We start from the raw sequence: 16,945 nt of genomic DNA, 5'->3' as shown, positions 1-16,945 counted from the left end.
AGGGCCCTGATGCCAAGGAAGGTCTCTAAGGGCTGCAGCATGTCTTATGCCACCCTGGAGACCCCTCACTCAGCACAGACACACTGCTTGCCAGCTTCTGTGGGCTGGTGAGAACAAAACGAGTAAGTCGACATGGCACTCCCCTCAGGGTGCCATGCCAGCCTCTCACTGCCTATGCAGGTATAGATAAGTCACCCCTCTAGTAGGCCTTACAGCCCTAAGGCAGGGTGCACTATACCATAGGTGAGGGCACCAGTGCATGAGCACTGTGCCCCTACAGTGTCTAAGCAATACCTTAGACATTGTAAGTGCAGGGTAGCCATAAGAGTATATGGTCTGGGAGTCTGTTTTACACGAATTCCACAGCACCATAATGGCTACACTGAAAACTGGGAAGTTTGGTATCAAACTTCTCAGCACAATAAATGCACACTGATGCCAGTGTACATTTTATTGTAAAATACACCACAGAGGGCACCTTAGTGGTGCCCCCTGAAACCTTAACCGACTATCTGTGTAGGTTCCAGCAGCCTGCCACAACCGAGACATATTGCTGGCCCCATGGGGAGAGTGCCTTTGTCACTCTGAGGCCAGTAACAAAGCCTGCACTGGGTGGAGATGCTAACACCTCCCCCAGGCAGGAGCTGTAACACCTGGCGGTGAGCCTCAAAGGCTCCCCCCTTTGTCACAGCACCGCAGGACACTCCAGCTAGTGGAGTTGCCCGCCCCCTCCGGCCACGGCCCCCACTTTTGGCGGCAAGACCAGAGGAAACAAAGAAAACAACAAGGAGGAGTCACTGGCCAGTCAGGACAGCCCCTAAGGTGTCCTGAGCTGAAGTGACTCTAACTTTTAGAAATCCTCCATCTTGCAGATGGAGGATTCCCCCAATAGGATTAGGGATGTGACCCCCTCCCCTTGGGAGGAGGCACAAAGAGGGTGTACCCACCCTCAGGGCTAGCAGCCATTGGCTACTAACCCCCCAGACCTAAACACGCCCTTAAGTTTAGTATTTAAGGGCTCCCCTGAACCTAAGAATTTAGATTCCTGAAACTACAAGAAGAAGAGGACTGCTGAGCTGAAAAACCCCTGCAGAGGAAGAACAGAAGACACCAACTGCTTTGGCCCCAGACTACCGGCCTGTCTCCTGCCTTCCAAAGAAACCCGCTCCAGCGACGCTTTCCAAGGACTGCCCGACTTCGAGAAAGACAAGAAACTCCCGAGGACAGCGGCCCTGCTCCAAAAGAACTGCAACTTTGTTTCAAGTAGCAGATTTAAAGACCCCTGCAACTCCCCGCAAGAAGCGTGAGACTTGCAACACTGCACCCGGCGACCCCGACTCGACTGGTGGAGAAACAACGCTTCAGGGAGGACCCTCCGGCGACTCCAAGACTGTGAGTAACCAAAGTTGTCCCCCCTGAGCCCCCACAGCGACGCCTGCAGAGGGAATCCCGAGGCTCCCCCTGACCGCGACTGCCTGAACTCCATTTCCCGACGGCTGGAAAAGACCCTGCACCCGCAGCCCCCAGCACCTACAGGAACGGAACTCCTGTGCAGGAGTGACCCCCAGGAGGCCCTCTCCTTTGCCCAGGTGGTGGCTACCCCGAGGAGCCCCCCCCCTTGCCTGCCTGCGACGCTGAAGAGATCCCTTGATCTCTCATTGAAAACCATTGGAAACCCGACGCGTGTTTGCACACTGCACCCGGCCGCCCCCGCGCTGCTGAGGGTGTACTTTTTGTGCTGACTTGTGTCCCCCCCGGTGCCCTACAAAACCCCCCTGGTCTGCCCTCCGAAGACACGGGTACTTACCTGCTGGCAGACTGGAACCGGGGCACCCCCTTCTCTCCATTGAAGCCTATGTGTTTTGGGCGCCTCTTTGACCTTTGCACCTGACCGGCCCTGAGCTGCTGGTGTGATAACTTTGGGGTTGCTCTGAACCCCCAACGGTGGGCTACCTTGGACCCAAAACTGAAACCTGTAAGTGACTTACTTACCTGTTAAAACTAACATTACTTTACCTCCCCCAGGAACTGTGAAAATTGCAGTGTCCACTTTTAAAACAGCTTATTGTGTTTTATGTAAAAAGTATACATGCTAATGAAATGATTCAAAGTTCCTAAAGTACTTACCTGCAATACCTTTCAAATGAGATATTACATGTAGAATTTGAACCTGTGGTTCTTAAAATAAACTAAGAAAAGATATTTTTCTATAACAAAACCTATTGGCTTGATTTGTCTCTGAGTGTGTGTTCCTCATTTATTGCCTGTGTGTATGTACAACAAATGCTTAACACTACTTCTTTGATAAGCCTACTGCTCGACCACACTACCACAAAATAGGGCATTAGTATTATCTCTTTTTGCCACTATCTTACCTCTAAGGGGAACCCTTGGACTCTGTGCATACTATTCCTTACTTTGAAATAGTGCATACAGAGCGAACTTCCTACAGAGACCACAAGAGAATCTGCGGGTATCTGACCTTTAATAAAAACCGGATCAGCCTTATACTTCTTTTCCACACAAGGATTGATTATGTGTGCCCTAGCAGGATCCTGAAAAATATCTTCCATATGCCTCATCATGCTTTTAGACATGGGAAGCTATTGTGTGGCTCTGTGGGATGTTGTGAAGGTTTCAAAAAGAAAATCATCCTCTTTATATAGGGGCACTTGATGGTATGTGGCTTCCCTCCCAATAAGTTCCTGAAAGGAAATAGTATCATCCGGTGGGGATGGCCTAGCTGGATAGACATAAGGGTAGGTGTCTATGTACTGGTCGCCATCATACTGAGACCAAGGGTCTGTGTCTGTGGGAAAAGGCACATTATCGTCCTATGTTGTGAGTGTCATTAAATGAGTGAGGTCAGCCCTGTGGTGTAAGGTCAAGAGGGTCGCCTTGAGAGGGAGGACGTGAAAAGGTAGGTGGTGGTGATGGAGTGATTGGTGATGGAGATGTAGGCAGAGGTGGGTAAATATCAGCCGAGTCTCTATCCACTCTCTTGTGCTTGGTAGGAGGTGTTGGTGAGTTAAGAGCCTCTTCAAAAGTAAGCTGTCGTTTAGTGGGTGTAATGACAAAAGCTTTGACCAAGACACGTCCCGTTTGTGGCTGAATATGAATATGAGATTGCCTAGCATGGAGCTGTTCCTTCATTTTGTGGGGGTTAGGCTCGAGGGAAATTGTCAGCTCCGAGGCTGTAGTCAGTTTCAGTCTTTTCCACACCGAGGCACTCTTGACTTTCGGTGCCTAAATTGTCAGTGCAGAGGTGCGCAGTAATTTCTTCGATGCCAAAGCAGCCAGTCCCAAATGGGATACAGAAGCTTTCAGTAACAAGGCTGATGGTGTTTGACCCAGTATCGAAGGGGAAGGCTTAGGCTTGATTTTAGGAGCCGAGCTCAATGGCGGGGCATCCAAATTAGTTATCAGTGCCTGCAGTGGCCTGAAGGCAGTGGCGGCCTGGTAGCCTTTGCTTCTGTGCTGGAGGACTTTTTAGTCTGAGTGGGGGGCTTTTACTCACGGTTGTTTAAGCCAGAGGGAGCTGTTGCATTTTGAGGTTTGTGTCGACCTCAGAGTCTGAATCCTTGATGGAGAAGGGCTCTTTCTCAGCAGCTGAGGCCTCTTGAAGCTCCTGCTCCTGTTCGGACATGGTGTCTTGGAGTTTAAAAATATCCGGTGTGTCCTCGATTTCCTGCCGCTGCATTTCGCAATGTCGGGCTCTACGATCTCACAGGGTCTTTTTGATTGGAAAGACTGCCAGGCCTTGCAGTCCTCCTCTCTGTGTTCTAGCAACAGTCAGCATCACATGCACATTCCTGATCCATACCTTCAAGGCACTGCACAACATCCGACCAGCATGCCTTGACCACCGCCTCACCTTATACATTCCCAACAGACGTCTCTGTCCTCCCACCTCGTCCATGCAGCTGTCCCCAAGATCCAGAAAAGAAGAGCAGGAGGAAGATCCTTCTCTTACCTAGCAGCCTGGACATGGAACACACTTCCCCTCAAGCTCTGGCGGGCTGCATCGCTGAAACAGTTCAGGGAGGACCTCAAGATCTGGCTCTTTGACTGAGCAGCACGCCTACATTCAGCGCCTTGAGACCCTAAGGGTGATTAGCCGCACTTTACAAATCCTTGATTGATTGACTGAGGTTGCAGACCTGGTGCAGTTCAGTTCACAAGAACTTTGAGTGGCACTCAGGACAGAAACAAAAGAGTCCGTTCCATTAGAATTTCATTCTCGTGAAGTTGGAATCGAGAAAATGGTGGTGCAAGGGGCGTGGCCCGAAGGCCCTCTTTCGAAGCATGTCAATCTGACGGATAATTTCTTCAGTTCAAGAATGCAGAAGATAGAAAATACGCCTTCCGAAAGACAATACTGATGGTATGGGAGGTTTCCCCGAACTGAAGAGTTCTAAAGACTGTGTCGAACTGTAGCTCGGTGAAAACACGACCAGACCCAACAGCAGAAGAAAACAATCTAACAATGAAGTTGATGCCCATGGCATTACTAGCAAGAGGAGGAGTCACTTTGCCTTATGAGTCAAAAGACTTTTCAAAGAAAAATAACTTACAACCTTCGGACCCAACAGTAGAAGGCAGAAGTATGCAGAGCATGTGTATCTACAGCCATAAATGCCATCAAAGATTATATTTGTATTTTGTTGTAAAGCAAATGTTAAACATAAACAAATACATTCCAAATGTTAAAGGTTAAACAGTCCAAATAGGAGTATACTGAGAAGAAAAAAGGACTCAAATAAGTTGGAATGCTAAAACAAAACACACAACTTGCAACAACCTGAAATAAAAGTAATTAGCTGAAAACGGCCTATTAGGAATAACTCTGAAATTTAAGCCTGACCATGCAAAATGGTACAATCACATTTTTATTCTTAACTGTCATTATAAAGACGTGCACAGCGGTAAAAGCAGGAAAGCCTGTTCTGAGTGTACACTGGCTGAAACCAATTAATCTTTTACCGTTAACTAGTTGATGGAAATTACCTGGTGATCCAGGATAACCAATGTCCCCAGGTGGACCTTGCTGGCCTTTGAAGCCAAATTCCCCGCTAGGTCCTGGGGGTCCTCTTGAACCAGGAATTCCAGGAAAACCTGAATTACCCCGTTCACCTTTGGCACCCATTAAACCCGGCCTTCCGTCATAGCCTATGGATATAAGAAATTCATGTTTATGGAGAAAACCACAATATAAAACTTGAGTGGATAAATGATCAAAAGCAAATATGTTAATTTTGCAGACTATTTGGAGGGGAGACTTAAACAGGGCTACGTACCTTAGCCATTTACTCCCTATCTATATCTGTCCTTCACTTACTGAAACATATGAGCCATACAAACTATTTGAGGGATTCACTGTTTGAATTACAAGTGCTTCATCATTACATGTAGCTGATTGTTTCTGATTCCTAAGTGTTTAAATAGAGTGGGCAATTTTAAAGTTAAAATTTTAAAATAACAGCATATTGCTTCCTTTCTCATTCAGTTACAATATTCACATTTCAAAATTAATCAGTTCGCCAAAAATTTCAAATGAGTAGAAAAGCAATGCCCTTACCTTTGCTGCCTGGAAACCCAGGATCTCCTGGTATGCCTTTGTCTCCAGGGCATCCATCTTGGCCAGGGTTACCAGGAGAGCCAGTCTCAGCACCTAAAGCTTCTCCTGGGGCTCCTGGTGCACCTAGAGGTCCACGAACTCCCGCTTTCCCAGGTAAACCATCTCTTCCATCCAGTCCTGGGGGTCCTTGAGGACCCTGATCACCTCGAGGACCAGTAAACCCTTTGAAGAGAAAAAAAATTGCAGAAATTTAAATCAAAAGTCAGACAATTATATTTAGACTGGAGTCATATATTTGTTGGGGCAATGTAGCATTTTTGGCCTCACTGTTCAATTACTAGACATTATTATAAATATTGATGGGATAGATATATGTTTCCACCATACAGGGAGCATGGAGCAATCAATCTACTTAACCCGAGATCATTTACTGAATTTCAGTGACAATAACAATTCAATTATAACTATACACTGGTTGCATTAGACATTATTCCTTTAGGTCATAACTGACAATGATCTCTCCTTTTAAGTATGAATTATTTTTATCACTATCGTGAAAAGACAGAGTCACACATGGGGTAAAAGCAACAATAAAACATATGAAGTGGTCAATAAACTAGAGAGTGCAAGACCCATCCACCAACATGCCTAATACATAACACGTTCAATATTAAAGATATTGGTCCTTCCTCAGATATAAATCTGGAGTCACTCTGCCCTCCAAAGGAAATGAGGTACAATGGAAAGTGAGAAAGTTGGGCAGAAGAGGGTTAACAGAAGGAGGTAAGGAAGGGGACATGAGAAGCAACAGGAGGAGAATACACTCTGCCTAAAAAGAAAGACAAACAGCTCCATAGTTTGTCACTGTAGATGCCAGCTGAGGCCCCATTAAGGGCTCTCCCACTCAGACTAATTTTCATGTGCATCCATAGCAAGGAGTCGTTTTTTAATTGAGTTAACCGTAGATGTCATTAGCACCTACTTTAAGAGACAAACAGATGTTAAACTGATTGAGACTTTTCTTTAATGTTCTAGTGCTGCAGATTGAGGAAAGAATACAAAGTTACTCTGGAACCAATCTTTCTAGTGGATGCTGTATCTAAACGTAGATTCCTCACCTCGTGATTAATCATCAGACAACAGAAGTGATACAGAACCTTCCAGAGAAGTTCTCCTGCAGGCCGCTAGGTGCTGTTGAGTGGTTCAGCCCCAGAAAACCAAAAAAAGGGCAGATCGTCCACTTAATGAGTGTTTCTTAGTACAATCAATATAGAGCCTCAATGCTCTTTTAGGATCCAAACAATAGAGCCTCTCTTCCTCCTTAGACGGATGAAGCATAGCAAAGGATGCTGGAAGGGTGAAGGCAGAGTCAGCATGAAAAGAAGTAAACACTATCTGCAGAAAGGAGGCTTGTATCCTCAAAACCAACTCATCAGGAAAGAAGCGGTGCAAGGTAGATTGACACTGGAAGCCTGAAGTTCGCTTATGCATCTAGCCAAAGTTATGGTGATGAGAGACTGTTCTTAAGGCTTAAAGTTTCAAGAGACAACTGTGGAACGGCTCTCAAGGGGTGGGCATCAATAATGTGAGGACTAAGTTTAAGTCCCACTGGGGCATCACAAAGGGGTTTCAGTGGAAACATGTTGCAAACCTTTAAAAAAACGTAGCATAACTGGTAGTTTTCAGAGGCAGTGGCAATAACGCATACAGGACTACTGAGCTCCACTTTAGACAGAAGGTGTCTCAGAGTGAGAACTGCATTGTAAACACCAGCGCACAAAAGTGCTAACATTGCACTTTGTCAGCAGTGGGGAAAAGGTTGGGCCAGGGCTCCCCCCACTGCTACAAGACAGCCACTTCTGGATGCAACTGCCACTTGTGATCACCCTAGGTGCCAACGGCTGAGTCCATCCATCATGGTGCTTAAAGATCCCACCAGGTAGTTCATTACCAGAGAGATCCCTGGGTGTCCACTCACTTCCAGAGGCGCAGAGCCTTTTGACACTGGACCCCCATGGCAGTGGCTTGGTCAGCGAGAACCTGCACCAGCCTTTCACTGATGGGGGTAGGAAGCCCTTCAGTTCCAAGCAAAATCACCGTCAGCTCCAACAAATTCATGTGGAGATGAGTCTGCTGAAGACCACAAGCTTCTTATCTCCAACTTTCCCAAATGGCATCCTGTAAAAAAGTGCTTCTTTTGACCATGGTCACCGCCCCACGTTTTGACTGGTTTCTGGTGTGATTGTGACTGTTAGTGCACTAGATTCCTATTAACCAAGTCCCTCGTGCCAGATCTCTTTCCCCAAAAATGCACAGTTGTTTTGCACAATTGGCAAACCCTTTAGCTACCACTGTAAGTCCATAGTAAATTGTACCCCTGTGTAGGAAGTTGGCTCTGTATGTGCTATTTCAAAGTAAGGAATAGCATGCACAGAGTCCAAGGGTTCCCCTTAGAGGTAAAATAGTGGTAAAAATAGATAATACTAATGCTCTATTTTGTGGTAGTGTGGTCGAGCAGTAGGCTTATCCAAGGAGTAGTGTTAAGCATTTGTTGTACATACACATAGACAATAAATGAGGTACACACACTCAGAGACAAATCCAGCCAATAGGTTTTTATATAGAAAAATATCTTTTCTTAGTTTATTTTAAGAACCACAGGTTCAAATTCTACATGTAATATCTCATTCGAAAGGTATTGCAGGTAAGTACTTTAGGAACTTCAAATCATCAAAATTGCATGTATACTTTTCAAGTTATTGACAAATAGCTGTTTTAAAAGTGGACACAGTGCAATTTTCACAGTTCCTGGGGGAGGTAAGTTTTTGTTAGTTTTACCAGGTAAGTAAGACACTTACAGGGTTCAGTTCTTGGTCCAAGGTAGCCCACCGTTGGGGGTTCAGAGCAACCCCAAAGTCACCACACCAGCAGCTCAGGGCCGGTCAGGTGCAGAGTTCAAAGTGGTGCCCAAAACACATAGGCTAGAATGGAGAGAAGGGGGTGCCCCGGTTCCGGTCTGCTTGCAGGTAAGTACCCGCGTCTTCGGAGGGCAGACCAGGGGGGTTTTGTAGGGCACCGGGGGGGACACAAGTCCACACAGAAATTTCACCCTCAGCGGCGCGGGGGCGGCCGGGTGCAGTGTAGAAACAAGCGTCGGGTTCGCAATGTTAGTCTATGAGAGATCTCGGGATCTCTTCAGCGCTGCAGGCAGGCAAGGGGGGGGTTCCTCGGGGAAACCTCCACTTGGGCAAGGGAGAGGGACTCCTGGGGGTCACTTCTCCAGTGAAAGTCCGGTCCTTCAGGTCCTGGGGGCTGCGGGTGCAGGGTCTCTCCCAGGTGTCGGGACTTTGGATTCAAAGAGTCGCGGTCAGGGGAAGCCTCGGGATTCCCTCTGCAGGCGGCGCTGTGGGGGCTCAGGGGGGACAGGTTTTGGTACTCACAGTATCAGAGTAGTCCTGGGGTCCCTCCTGAGGTGTCGGTTCTCCACCAGCCGAGTCGGGGTCGCCGGGTGCAGTGTTGCAAGTCTCACGCTTCTTGCGGGGAGCTTGCAGGGATCTTTAAAGCTGCTGGAAACAAAGTTGCAGCTTTTCTTGGAGCAGGTCCGCTGTCCTCGGGAGTTTCTTGTCTTTTCGAAGCAGGGGCAGTCCTCAGAGGATGTCGAGGTCGCTGGTCCCTTTGGAAGGCGTCGCTGGAGCAGGATCTTTGGAAGGCAGGAGACAGGCCGGTGAGTTTCTGGAGCCAAGGCAGTTGTCGTCTTCTGGTCTTCCTCTGCAGGGGTTTTCAGCTAGGCAGTCCTTCTTCTTGTAGTTGCAGGAATCTAATTTTCTAGGGTTCAGGGTAGCCCTTAAATACTAAATTTAAGGGCGTGTTTAGGTCTTGGGGGTTAGTAGCCAATGGCTACTAGCCCTGAGGGTGGGTACACCCTCTTTGTGCCCCCTCCCAAGGGGAGGGGGTCACAATCCTAACCCTATTGGGGGAATCCTCCATCTGCAAGATGGAGGATTTCTAAAAGTTAGAGTCACTTCAGCTCAGGACACCTTAGGGGCTGTCCTGACTGGCCAGTGACTCCTCCTTGTTTTTCTCATTATTTTCTCCGGCCTTGCCGCCAAAAGTGGGGCCTGGCCGGAGGGGGCGGGCAACTCCACTAGCTGGAGTGTCCTGCTGGGTTGGCACAAAGGAGGTGAGCCTTTGAGGCTCACCGCCAGGTGTGACAATTCCTGCCTGGGGGAGGTGTTAGCATCTCCACCCAGTGCAGGCTTTGTTACTGGCCTCAGAGTGACAAAGGCACTCTCCCCATGGGGCCAGCAACATGTCTCGGTTTGTGGCAGGCTGCTAAAACTAGTCAGCCTACACAGATAGTCGGTTAAGTTTCAGGGGGCACCTCTAAGGTGCCCTCTGGGGTGTATTTTACAATAAAATGTACACTGGCATCAGTGTGCATTTATTGTGCTGAGAAGTTTGATACCAAACTTCCCAGTTTTCAGTGTAGCCATTATGGTGCTGTGGAGTTCGTGTTTGACAGACTCCCAGACCATATACTCTTATGGCTACCCTGCACTTACAATGTCTAAGGTTTTGTTTAGACACTGTAGGGGTACCATGCTCATGCACTGGTACCCTCACCTATGGTATAGTGCACCCTGCCTTAGGGTTGTAAGGCCTGCTAGAGGGGTGTCTTACCTATACTGCCTAGGCAGTGAGAGGCTGGCATGGCACCCTGAGGGGAGTGCCATGTCGACTTACTCGTTTTGTCCTCACTAGCACACACAAGCTGGCAAGCAGTGTGTCTGTGCTGAGTGAGAGGTCTCCAGGGTGGCATAAGACATGCTGCAGCCCTTAGAGACCTTCCTTGGCATCAGGGCCCTTGGTACTAGAAGTACCAGTTACAAGGGACTTATCTGGATGCCAGGGTCTGCCAATTGTGGATACACAAGTACAGGTTAGGGAAAGACCACTGGTGCTGGGGCCTGGTTAGCAGGCCTCAGCACACTTTCAATTGTAAACATAGCATCAGCAAAGGCAAAAAGTCAGGGGGCAACCATGCCAAGGAGGCATTTCCTTACACAACCCCCCCCCAAACGAAAGAGGATGAGACTAACCTTTCCCAAGAGAGTCTTCATTTTCTAAGTGGAAGAACCTGGAAAGGCCATCTGCATTGGCATGGGCAGTCCCAGGTCTGTGTTCCACTATAAAGTCCATTCCCTGTAGGGAGATGGACCACCTCAACAGTTTAGGATTTTCACCTTTCATTTGCATCAGCCATTTGAGAGGTCTGTGGTCAGTTTGAACTAGGAAGTGAGTCCCAAAGAGGTATGGTCTCAGCTTCTTCAGGGACCAAACCACAGCAAAGGCCTCCCTCTCAATGGCACTCCAACGCTGCTCCCTGGGGAGTAACCTCCTGCTAATGAAAGCAACAGGCTGGTCAAGGCCATCATCATTTGTTTGGGACAAAACTGCCCCTATCCCATGTTCAGAGGCATCTGTCTGCACAATGAACTGCTTAGAATAATCTGGAGCTTTTAGAACTGGTGCTGAGCACATTGCCTGTTTCAGGGTGTCAAAGGCCTGTTGGCAGTCCACAGTCCAGTTCACTTTCTTGGGCATTTTCTTGGAGGTGAGTTCAGTGAGGGCTGTCACAATGGATCCATATCCCTTCACAAACCTCCTGTAATACCCAGTCAAGCCAAGGAATGCCCTGACTTGAGTCTGGGTTTTTGGAGCTACCCAGTCCAGAATAGTCTGGATCTTGGGTTGGAGTGGCTGAACTTGGCCTCCACCTACAAGGTGTCCCAAGTAAACCACAGTTCCCTGCCCTATCTGGCATTTGGATGCCTTGATAGAGAGGCCTGCAGATTGCAGAGCCTTCAAAACCTTCCTCAGGTGGATCAGGTGATCCTGCCAGGTGGAGCTAAAGACAGCAATATCATCAAGATAAGCTGTGCTAAAGGACTCCAAGCCAGCAAGGACTTGATTCACCAACCTTTGGAAGGTGGCAGGGGCATTCTTTAAACCAAAGGGCATGACAGTAAACTGATAATGCCCATCAGGTGTGGAGAATGCTGTCTTTTCTTTTGCTCCAGGTGCCATTTTTATTTGCCAGTACCCTGCTGTCAAGTCAAAGGTACTTAGAAATTTGGCAGCACCTAATTTATCAATGAGCTCATCAGCTCTTGGAATTGGATGGGCATCTGTCTTGGTGACAGAATTGAGCCCTCTGTTGTCCACACAAAACCTCATCTCTTTCTTTCCATCTTTGGTGTGAGGTTTGGGGACTAAGACCACTGGGCTAGCCCAGGGGCTGTCAGAGCGCTCAATTACTCCCAATTCCAGCATCTTGTGGACTTCCACCTTGATGCTTTCCTTAACATGGTCAGACTGTCTGAAGATTTTGTTCTTGACAGGCATGCTGTCTCCTGTGTCCACATCATGGGTACACAGGTGTGTCTGACCAGGGGTTAGGGAGAAAAGCTCAGGAAACTGTTGTAGGACTCTCCTACAATCAGTCTGCTGTTGGCCAGAGAGGGTGTCTGAGTAGATCACTCCATCTACTGTGCCATCTTTTGGGTCTGATGACAGAAGATCAGGGAGAGGTTCACTCTCTGCCTCCTGATCCTCATCTGTTACCATTAACAGATTCACATCAGCCCTATCATGGAAGAGCTTAAGGCGGTTCACATGGATCACCCTCTTGGGGCTCCTGCTTGTGCCCAGGTCCACCAGGTAGGTGACCTGACTCTTCCTCTCTAGCACTGGGTAAGGGCCACTCCATTTGTCCTGGAGTGCCCTGGGAGCCACAGGCTCCAGAACCCAGACTTTCTGCCCTGGTTGGAACTCAACCAGTGCAGCCTTTTGGTCATACCAAAACTTCTGGAGTTGTTGGCTGGCCTCAAGGTTTTTGGTTGCCTTTTCCATGTACTCTGCCATTCTAGAGCGAAGGCCAAGTACATAGTCCACTATGTCCTGTTTAGGCTCATGGAGAGGTCTCTCCCAGCCTTCTTTAACAAGGGCAAGTGGTCCCCTTACAGGATGACCAAACAGAAGTTCAAAGGGTGAGAATCCTACTCCCTTCTGTGGTACCTCCCTGTAAGCGAAAAGCAGACATGGCAGGAGGACATCCCATCTCCTTTTGAGTTTTTCTGGGAGCCCCATGATCATGCCTTTTAATGTCTTGTTGAATCTCTCAACCAAGCCATTAGTTTGTGGGTGGTATGGTGTAGTGAATTTATAAGTCACTCCACACTCATTCCACATGTGCTTTAGGTATGCTGACATGAAGTTGGTACCTCTGTCAGACACCACCTCCTTAGGGAAACCCACTCTGGTAAAGATACCAATGAGGGCCTTGGCTACTGCAGGGGCAGTAGTCGACCTAAGGGGAATAGCTTCAGGATACCTGGTAGCATGATCCACTACTACCAGGATATACATATTTCCTGAGGCTGTGGGAGGTTCTAGTGGACCAACTATGTCCACACCCACTCTTTCAAAGGGAACCCCCACCACTGGAAGTGGAATGAGGGGGGCCTTTGGATGCCCACCTGTCTTACCACTGGCTTGACAGGTGGGGCAGGAGAGGCAAAACTCCTTAACCATGTTGGACATATTGGGCCAGTAGAAGTGGTTGACTAACCTCTCCCACGTCTTGGTTTGTCCCAAATGTCCAGCAAGGGGAATGTCATGGGCCAATGTTAGGATGAACTCTCTGAACAGCTGAGGCACTACCACTCTCCTAGTGGCACCAGGTTTGGGGTCTCTGGCCTCAGTGTACAGGAGCCCATCTTCCCAATAGACCCTATGTGTTCCATTTTTCTTGCCTTTGGACTCTTCAGCAGCTTGCTGCCTAAGGCCTTCAAGAGAGGGACAGGTTTCTTGTCCCTTACACAGCTCTTCCCTTGAGGGTCCCCCTGGGCCCAAGAGCTCAACCTGATAAGGTTCAAGCTCCAAAGGCTCAGTTCCTTCAGAGGGCAGAACTTCTTCCTGAGAAGAGAGGTTTCCTTTCTTTTGCTGTGTTGCAGTTGGTTTCCCAACTGACTTTCCTTGTCTCTTGGTAGGCTGGGCCATTCTTCCAGACTCCAGCTCTACTTGTTCACCCTGTGCCTTGCATTGTGCTCTGGTTTTCACACACACCAGTTCAGGGATACCCAGCATTGCTGCATGGGTTTTTAGTTCTACCTCAGCCCATGCTGAGGACTCCAGGTCATTTCCAAGCAGACAGTCCACTGGGATATTTGAGGAGACCACCACCTGTTTCAGGCCATTGACCCCTCCCCATTCTAAAGTAACCATTGCCATGGGATGTACTTTTCTCTGATTGTCAGCGTTGGTGACTGTGTAAGTTTTTCCAGTCAGGTATTGGCCAGGGGAAACCAGTTTCTCTGTCACCATGGTGACACTGGCACCTGTATCCCTCAGGCCCTCTATTCTAGTCCCATTAATTAAGAGTTGCTGTCTGTATTTTTGCATGTTAGGCGGCCAGACAGCTAGTGTGGCTAAATCCACCCCACCCTCAGAAACTAGAGTAGCTTCAGTGTGGACCCTGATTTGCTCTGGGCACACTGTTGATCCCACTTGGAGACTAGCCATACCAGTGTTACCTGGATGGGAGTTTGGAGTGGAACCTTTCTTGGGACAGGCCTTGTCTCCAGTTTGGTGTCCATGCTGTTTACAGCTATGACACCAGGCCTTTTTGGGATCAAAGTTTTTACCCTTGTACCCATTGTTTTGTGAAGAGGCTCTGGGCCCACCCTCCTGTGCAGGTTTTTGGGGGCCTGTAGAAGACTCTTTACTATTTTTAGTTTTGGTTGTCTCATCACCCTTCTGCTGGGGAGTCTTTGTGACCCCTTTCTTTTGGTCACCCCCTGTTGAAGTCTTGGACACCCTTGTCTTGACCCAATGGTCCGCCTTCTTTCCCAATTCTTGGGGAGAAATTGGTCCTAGGTCTACCAGATGCTGATGCAGTTTATCATTGAAACAATTACTTAACAGGTGTTCTTTCACAAATAAATTGTACAGCCCATCATAATTACTTACACCACTGCCTTGAATCCAACCATCTAGTGTTTTCACTGAGTAGTCAACAAAGTCAACCCAGGTCTGGCTCGAGGATTTTTGAGCCCCCCTGAACCTAATCCTGTACTCCTCAGTGGAGAATCCAAAGCCCTCAATCAGGGTACCCTTCATGAGGTCATAGGATTCTGCATCTTGTCCAGAGAGTGTGAGGAGTCTATCCCTACACTTTCCTGTGAACATTTCCCAAAGGAGAGCACCCCAGTGAGATCTGTTCACTTTTCTGGTTACACAAGCCCTCTCAAAAGCTGTGAACCATTTGGTGATGTCATCACCATCTTCATATTTAGTTACAATCCCTTTAGGGATTTTCAACATGTCAGGAGAATCTCTGACCCTATTTATGTTGCTGCCACCATTGATGGGTCCTAGGCCCATCTCTTGTCTTTCCCTCTCTATGGCTAGGATCTGTCTTTCCAAAGCCAATCTTTTGGCCATCCTGGCTAACTGGATGTCCTCTTCACTGGGGCTATCCTCAGTGATTTCAGAGGTGTTGGTCTCTCCTGTGAGGGAACCAGCATCTCTGACTATTATTTTTGGAGTCAGGGTTTGAGGGACCCTGTTCTCCCTAGATAGGACTGGTAGGGGGGAATTGTCCTCCAAGTCACTATCCTCTTCCTCTGAGTTGCCACCCTCAGAGGGGTTGGCCTTTTCAAACTCTGCCAAAAGCTCCTGGAGCTGTATTTTGGTAGGTTTGGGGCCCATTGTTATTTTCTTTATTTTACAGAGTGACCTTAGCTCCCTCATCTTAAGATGGAGGTAAGGTGTGGTGTCGAGTTCCACCACAGTCACATCTGTGCTAGACATTTTGCTTCTAAAAGTTGGAATACTTTTTAAGAATCTACAACTGGTTCTAGAATCTAATTCAAACTTTTACAAACTTTTAAACTCTAAAAGAAATGCTAAACAGGATCTAACACAAGGCCCTAGCAGGTCTTTTAAGAATTTAGAAAACTTTTCAAATTGCAAAAATCAATTTCTAATGACAATTTTTGAATTTGTCGTGTGATCAGGTATTGGCTGAGTAGTCCAGCAAATGCAAAGTCTTGTACCCCACCGCTGATCCACCAATGTAGGAAGTTGGCTCTGTATGTGCTATTTCAAAGTAAGGAATAGCATGCACAGAGTCCAAGGGTTCCCCTTAGAGGTAAAATAGTGGTAAAAATAGATAATACTAATGCTCTATTTTGTGGTAGTGTGGTCGAGCAGTAGGCTTATCCAAGGAGTAGTGTTAAGCATTTGTTGTACATACACATAGACAATAAATGAGGTACACACACTCAGAGACAAATCCAGCCAATAGGTTTTTATATAGAAAAATATCTTTTCTTAGTTTATTTTAAGAACCACAGGTTCAAATTCTACATGTAATATCTCATTCGAAAGGTATTGCAGGTAAGTACTTTAGGAACTTCAAATCATCAAAATTGCATGTATACTTTTCAAGTTATTGACAAATAGCTGTTTTAAAAGTGGACACTTAGTGCAATTTTCACAGTTCCTGGGGGAGGTAAGTTTTTGTTAGTTTTACCAGGTAAGGAAGACACTTACAGGGTTCAGTTCTTGGTCCAAGGTAGCCCACCGTTGGGGGTTCAGAGCAACCCCAAAGTCACCACACCAGCAGCTCAGGGCCGGTCAGGTGCAGAGTTCAAAGTGGTGCCCAAAACACATAGGCTAGAATGGAGAGAAGGGGGAGCCCCGGTTCCGGTCTGCTTGCAGGTAAGTACCCGCGTCTTCGGAGGGCAGACCAGGGGGGTTTTGTAGGGCACCGGGGGGGACACAAGTCCACACAGAAATTTCACCCTCAGCGGCGCGGGGGCGGCCGGGTGCAGTGTAGAAACAAGCGTCGGGTTCGCAATGTTAGTCTATGAGAGATCTCGGGATCTCTTCAGCGCTGCAGGCAGGCAAGGGGGGGGTTCCTCGGGGAAACCTCCACTTGGGCAAGGGAGAGGGACTCCTGGGGGTCACTTCTCCAGTGAAAGTCCGGTCCTTCAGGTCCTGGGGGCTGCGGGTGCAGGGTCTCTCCCAGGTGTCGGGACTTTGGATTCAAAGAGTCGCGGTCAGGGGAAGCCTCGGGATTCCCTCTGCAGGCGGCGCTGTGGGGGCTCAGGGGGGACAGGTTTTGGTACTCACAGTATCAGAGTAGTCCTGGGGTCCCTCCTGAGGTGTCGGTTCTCCACCAGCCGAGTCGGGGTCGCCGGGTGCAGTGTTGCAAGTCTCACGCTTCTTGCGGGGAGCTTGCAGGGATCTTTAAAGCTGCTGGAAACAAAGTTGCAGCTTTTCTTGGAGCAGGTCCGCTGT

The 16,945-nt window shown here is 48.0% G+C and overlaps 1 protein-coding gene across 2 annotated transcripts in view; it reads right to left on the bottom strand.

Moving 5' to 3' along the window:
* Positions 1-16,945, bottom strand: part of COL4A6 (collagen type IV alpha 6 chain) — an 823,409-nt gene that overhangs the window by 292,140 nt on the left and 514,324 nt on the right. For both annotated transcript variants that reach the window (XM_069211616.1, XM_069211626.1), the window contains 2 exons: positions 5,579-5,800; positions 5,008-5,169 (listed from right to left, as the gene is read on the bottom strand). In XM_069211616.1, coding sequence (XP_069067717.1) covers positions 5,008-5,169; positions 5,579-5,800 — 384 coding nt within the window. The remainder of the gene's footprint in view (positions 1-5,007; positions 5,170-5,578; positions 5,801-16,945) is intronic.

The sequence above is a fragment of the Pleurodeles waltl genome, chromosome 2_1, assembly GCF_031143425.1.
Source record: "Pleurodeles waltl isolate 20211129_DDA chromosome 2_1, aPleWal1.hap1.20221129, whole genome shotgun sequence".
Classification (NCBI taxonomy): domain Eukaryota; kingdom Metazoa; phylum Chordata; class Amphibia; order Caudata; family Salamandridae; genus Pleurodeles; species Pleurodeles waltl.
Note: the sequence above shows the minus strand (reverse complement) of the source record. Positions and strands in the feature narration are given on the sequence as shown.